The sequence below is a fragment of the Gorilla gorilla genome, chromosome 20 (genome assembly GCF_029281585.2).
Source record: "Gorilla gorilla gorilla isolate KB3781 chromosome 20, NHGRI_mGorGor1-v2.1_pri, whole genome shotgun sequence".
Taxonomy (NCBI): domain Eukaryota; kingdom Metazoa; phylum Chordata; class Mammalia; order Primates; family Hominidae; genus Gorilla; species Gorilla gorilla.
Genome location: NC_073244.2, coordinates 16,228,522 through 16,234,521, shown reverse-complemented (window position 1 = coordinate 16,234,521; position 6,000 = coordinate 16,228,522). Strand labels below are relative to the sequence as shown.

The 6,000-nt window shown below is 50.4% G+C and overlaps 1 protein-coding gene across 8 annotated transcripts in view; it reads left to right on the top strand.

Annotated features, from left to right (window-relative positions):
- Window positions 1–2,703: 2,703 nt before the first annotated feature.
- DNMT1 (DNA methyltransferase 1) overlaps window positions 2,704–6,000 on the top strand; it is a 61,344-nt gene continuing 58,047 nt past the window's right edge. For 4 of the 8 annotated variants that reach the window (XM_031004156.3, XM_031004159.3, XM_055371607.2 and 1 more), the window contains exon 1: window positions 2,704–2,984. In XM_031004156.3, coding sequence (XP_030860016.2) covers window positions 2,719–2,984 — 266 coding nt within the window. In that variant the 5' untranslated portion in view covers window positions 2,704–2,718. The remainder of the gene's footprint in view (window positions 2,985–6,000) is intronic. The other 4 variants (XM_031004157.3, XM_055371606.2, XM_055371604.2 and 1 more) reach the window with 2 other exon arrangements.

Genomic DNA, 6,000 nt, shown 5'->3' with positions numbered 1-6,000 from the left:
TGTAGTCCCAGCTACTTAAGAAGCTGAGATGGGAGTATGCCTTGAGCCCAGGAGTTTGAGACCTGCCTGGGCAACACAGCAAGACCCCATCTCTTAGCAGCAATAGGATCTTTTTTTTTTTTCTGTCTCTTGGCTGTTGTGACTAATGCTGCAATGAAGATGGGTATGCAAATATCTCTTTAAGATCCTCTTTTCAATTCTTTTGAATTTATATCCAGAAATGGGATTGCTGGATCATATGATAATTCTATTTTTAATTTTTTTGAGGAACTTCCATGCTGTTTCTCATAGCAGCTCCACCATTTTATTCGACTCTCAACCGTGCACAAGGGTTCCAGTTTCTCCACATCTTCACCAACACTTATTATTTGACAGTGGCCATTCTAAGGGGTCTTAGGGATATTTCATTGTGGTTTTGATTTGCATTTCCCCGATGACCAGTGATGTTGAGCATCTTTTCATATGTTTGTTTTCTATTTGCATATCTCCTTTGAGAAAGTATGTATTCAAATCATTTGCTCTTTTTGTTTGTTTTTGAGACGGAGTCTCGCTCTGTTGCCCAGGCTGGATGGAGTGCAGTGGTGCAATCTCGGCTCACTGCAACCTCCGCATCCCAGGTTCAAGTGATTCTCCTGCCTCAGCCTTCTGAGTAGCTGGGATTACAGGCACACCACCATGCCCAGCAAATTTTTATATTTTGAGGAGAGACAGGGTTTCACCATGTTGGCCAGGCTGGTCTCAAACTCCTGACCTCAGGTGATCCACCCGCCTTGGCCTCTCAAAGTGCTGGGATTACAGGTGTGAGCCACCAAGCCTGATGGGTAGTAATTTATTTTTTATATAATTTTTTTCTTTTCTTTTTGGTAGAGATGAGGTTTCGCCATGTTGCTCAGGCTGGTCTAAAACTACCGGGCTCAAGTGATCTGCCTGCCCGGGCCTCCCAAAGTGCAGGGATCACAAGCATGAACCACCATGCCTGGCTGTAATTTTTCATATATTCCGGATATTAACCCTTTACCAGATAATACAGTTTGCAAACTTTTTTTTCCCCATTCTGTAGGTTGCCTTTTCACTGTTGGTCATTTCTTTTGCTGTATAGCTATCCTTAAGTTTGTTGCAAACCCATTTGTCTATCTTTTGTTTTGTTGCCTGTGTTTTGCTGTCATATCCAAGAAATCATTGCCAAATCCAATGTCATGAAGCTTTTCCCCATGTTTTCTTCTAGGAGCACTATAGTTTCAGGTCTTATGTTTAAGTCTTTAATAAATTTTGTGTTTTTGTATATGGTGTAAGGTAAGGGTCCAACTTCATTTTTTGTATGTGGTTATACAGTTTTCTCAGCACCATTTGTTAAAGACACAATCTTTCCCCCATGTTCTGATGCTTTAAAAAAAAAAAAAATTCTGGCTGGTTACGGTGGCTTAGGCCTATAATCCCAGCACTTGGGGAGGCTGAGGCAAGTGGACTGCTTGAGGCTAGGAGTCCCAGACTAGCCTGGCCAACATGGTGAAACCCTGTCTCTACCACCGAAGATACAAAAATTAGCCAGGCGTGGTGGAGTACGCCTGTAATCCCAGCCTACTAGGGAGGCTGAGGCATGAGAATCGCTTGAACCTGGGAGGCAGAGGTTGCAGTGAGCCAAGATCTCACCACTGCACGCCAGCCGGGGTGACAGAGTGAGGCAGGGTCTTACCCTGCCGCCCAGGCAGGAGTCCAGTGGCCCAATCATGGCTCATTGCAGCCTACACTGCCAGGGTTCAAGCCATCCTCCCACCTCAGCCTCCCAAGTAGCTAGGATTACAGGTGTGTGTCACCATGCCCAGCAAATCTTTGTATTTTTTGTAGAGATGGGGTATCCCTATGTTGCTCAGGCTGGTCTTGAACTCCTAACCTCAAGTGATCCTCCCACCTGGGCCTCTCAAAGCACTGGGATTACAGGTGTGAGCCGCTGCGCCTGACATGGTGCTTCTTAATTTATTCTTACTTTTTATTTTTATTTTTTTGAGACAAGGTCTTGCTCTGTCTCCCAGGCTGGAATGTAGTGGTACAATCATGGCTCACTGCAACCTCTGCCTCTCTGGTTCAAGTGATCTTCCTGCCTCAACCTCTGGAGTAGTTTGGACTACGGGCACATGCCACAACGACTAGCTAATTTTTGTTTTTCTTTTTTTCTTTCTTTCTTTTTTTTTTTTTGAGATGCAGTTTCTCTATGTTACCTAGGCTGGTCTAAAACTCCTGGGCTCAAGCGATCCTCCCACCCTGGCCTCCCAAAGTGCTGGGATGACAGGCGTGAGCCACATGGTGCTTAAAAAAGGCAACAAAAAACCCCCCACACACTGGGTATAGAAGTGGCATGGGCCTCTATACACTGTGAGATTCTTGGTACTAGCTACAAATTGGTGTATACTCAAGATTTTCTAGAGTAGGTGCAGTTACCCCGTTTTACAGATGAGGACACAGAGGCTGAGCCGTAGTGACCCACCTAAGGTCGTATAGCCAGCAAATAGATGGAGGTTGGATTAGAACTGAGGACTTTACTCAAGGGCTCTCACAAGCCCTTGGGGGCTTCTCGCTGCTTTATCCCCATCACACCTGAAAGAATGAATGAATGAATGCCTCGGGCACCGTGCCCACCTCCCAGCAAACCGTGGAGCTTGGACGAGCCCACTGCTCCGCGTGGGGGTGTGTGCCCGCCTTGCGCATGCGTGTTCCCTGGGCATGGCCGGCTCCGTTCCATCCTTCTGCACAGGGTATCGCCTCTCTCCGTTTGGTACATCCCCTCCTCCCCCACGCCCGGACTGGGGTGGTAGACGCCGCCTCCGCTCATCGCCCCTCCCCATCGGTTTCCGCGCGAAAAGCCGGGGCGCCTGCGCTGCCGCCGCCGCGTCTGCTGAAGCCTCCGAGATGCCGGCGCGTACCGCCCCAGCCCGGGTGCCCACACTGGCCATCCCGGCCATCTCGCTGCCCGACGATGTCCGCAGGCGGTAGGTACCATGGGGGGGAACACGGACTCAGGGGGACAGGCAGGGCGCTGGGTGGGGGGTCGCTTCCCCTCGGGGTGGCCGGTGGCCGCTGCTGACAGACGGGCGCGCATGCGTGGGGTGGTGCGGCGCGCAGCGGCAGTTGGCGCGGGCAGGGTGGCACTTCCGGTCGCGCGTGCCCGGGCTGTTTGGCGCCAAAATGGGCCGTGGATTCCCCCGTAGCTCCCTGGTGGCTAGAAACTAGGCGGGGTGGGGGTTCTCTTTTGATCCCCAAATACAGCAAGCTTTGGGTTCGTTTCCGGGGTCCCCTTCTTCAAGCAGCGGTGGGCCGGGCTCCTGCCTCCAGCTTGGTCGCACAGGAAGTGGGCAGCCCGCGGCCAACGGACACCCCTCGGGCACCGGCACTTCGGCCTCCACTTCCGGTGTCCGGCCCGGTCCCCGGGGGCGCTTCTGTGGTGGGGGGTCCCTCAGTGCCTTTTCCCCAAAGCTGTGCATCTCGATGGCGGCCTCCAGAGACGGATGTCACCCATCGGGGCCTGGGCTGGGCTGGCTCATGTTCGAGAGCCCAGCCTTCCGTGGGGGTACTCATTCTGTCACTTGGGACTGTGTGGTTCTTGCTCCTTGGGAAAGTCCATGTTTTGGCAGGAACTTTAACCGTGCATTGCAGCGCAGGGCCCGGGAAGCGTGAAGGCTGCATGGTTGGTCTTTTCCTGTAAATCTGTGCCTGTGAGCCGTGGGCATCAGGGAAGTCTTGCTAATGAGAATTGGCTACACTTTCGTGTGTGTCTGTGTGTGTTCATGGGTGTGTTCTTTAGTGTGTGTCTAATGTTGGAGGCCCTGGCTTTAGCAGTTCATGCCTCTGTCCAACTTCCGTGCACAAGGATCAGCGGGAGCACTGGTCCCAGCCCCTTGTTCATGAACGCCATCAGTTCATTCCTGAAAACTTGTTCAAGTGAGGTGTGCGTGAGTCATAGGAACCCTCACCAGGCGTGGACACTTCCAGCTGGATTTGTGAAAGCACTCTGCCATTTTTCTATTTCCTTGGGCTTGTTAACTGACCTGGTTGGGCCAGTCCGGTTCTGATTTGGGTCTTTGGGGAGGGATGGATATTTGGTTCAACCCCCGCTTTTTCTTTTTCTTTCTTTCTTTTTTTTTTTTGAAGGCTGAGTGCTGTGGCTTATGCCTGTAATCCCAGCAATTTGGGAGGCAGTGGCGGACGAATCTCTTGAGCCAGGAGTTTGAGACCAGCCTGGGCAACAAGGCAAAACCCCATGTCTACTAAAAATACAAAAATTAGCCAGGAGTAGTGCCGTGCGCCTGTGGTCCCAACTACTCAACAGACTAAGGTGGGAGTATCACTTGAGCCCCAGAGGTTGAGGCTGTGTGTAGCGAGCTGAGATCGCGCTATTGCACTCCAGCTTGGGTGACAGAGTGGGACCCTGTCTCAAAAAAAAAACCACTTTTTATTTTTAGAGATGGGTCTCACTCTGTTGTCCAGGCTGGAGTGCCCTGGCACAATTATAACTCACTGGAGCCTTGAACTCCTGGGCTTAAGGGATCCTCAGCCTCCTGAGTAGCTGGGACCACAGGCGCCCACCACCATGCCCGGGTGATTTTCTTAGTTTTTGTTTCTGTATACGTGAGGTTTCACCATATTGCCCAGGCTGGTCTTAAACCCCTGCCCTCAAGCAGTCCTCCTGCCTTTGTGTCCCAAAGGTTAGGATTACAAGTATGAGCCATCATGCCTTAACTACTACTTTTTTTTGTTTGTTTGTTTGAGATGGAGTCTCATTCTTTCACCCAGGCTGGAATGCAGTGGCGTGATCTCGGCTCACTGCAACCTCCACTTCCAGGGTTCAAGTGATTCTCCTGCCTCAGCCTCCCAAGTAGCTGGGATTACAGGTGCACACCACCATGCCTGGCTAATTTTTGTGTTTTCAGTGGAGTCGGGGTTTCTCCATGTTGGTCAGGCTGGTCTCGAACTTCTGACCTCGTGATCCACCTGCCTCAGCCTCCCAAAGTGCTGGGATTATAGTCAAACCACTTCTTAACCAGTTAGTGGGTATATATCTTCTTGAATCATCTGTGCCAGTATCCTCCCAAAATAAAACTTGATTTAAAATGGAATGGAAGTGAAATTATGAAAGTGCCTGGCTTCATGATGTTACACCCAATTCAGAGAAGTTTGGGCCCGGCCTTCCTTTTTTATTCCTTTTTTCTTATTTTGTAGAGATGGGGTCTTGCCATGTTGCTCAGGCTGGTCTTCGATTCCTGGCCTCAAGCGATCCTCCTGCCTCAGCTTCCCAAAGTGTTGGGATTACGGGTGTGAGCCACCATGCCCAGCCTGCCCAGCCTTCTTGAAAACATGACCTCCACTGGCTCAATGACCTTAAACAAGCGTATGCCACCTCTATATCCATAGTCTAGGAATAATGACATGGGTTTTCAGCTGGTATTGGGTTAAATCAGAATATGCATGGCACATAAAGGTTCACATGCTAGTGGTTAACTTAGCTTGTTTTTTTTCAGTTTTTTTTAAGAGACAGGATCTCACTGTGTCACCCAGGCTGGAATGCAGTGGCACAATCATGGCTTACTGCAGCCTTGAACCCCTGAGCTCAAGCAATCCTCCTGCCTTAGCCTCCTGAGTGGCTGGCACATGCCACCATGCCCAAGCTAATCCTTAAAAAATTTTTTAGAAGGCTGGGCGTGGTGGCTCACATCTGTAATCCCAGCACTTTGGGAGGCCGAGATGGGCAGATCACCTGAGGTCAGGAGTTTGAGACCAGCCTGGCCAACGTGGCGAAACCCCATCTCTACTAAAAATACAAAAAAATTAGCCAGGTATGGTGGCAGGTGCCTGTAATCGCAGCTACTCGGGAGGCTGAGGCAGGATAATCGCTTGAACCCAGGAGCCAAGATTGCACCGTTGCACTCCAGCCTGGGCAACAGGAGCGAAACTCTGTCTCAGAAAAAAAAAAAAAATTTTTTTTTTTTAGAGATGAGGGTCTTGCTTTGT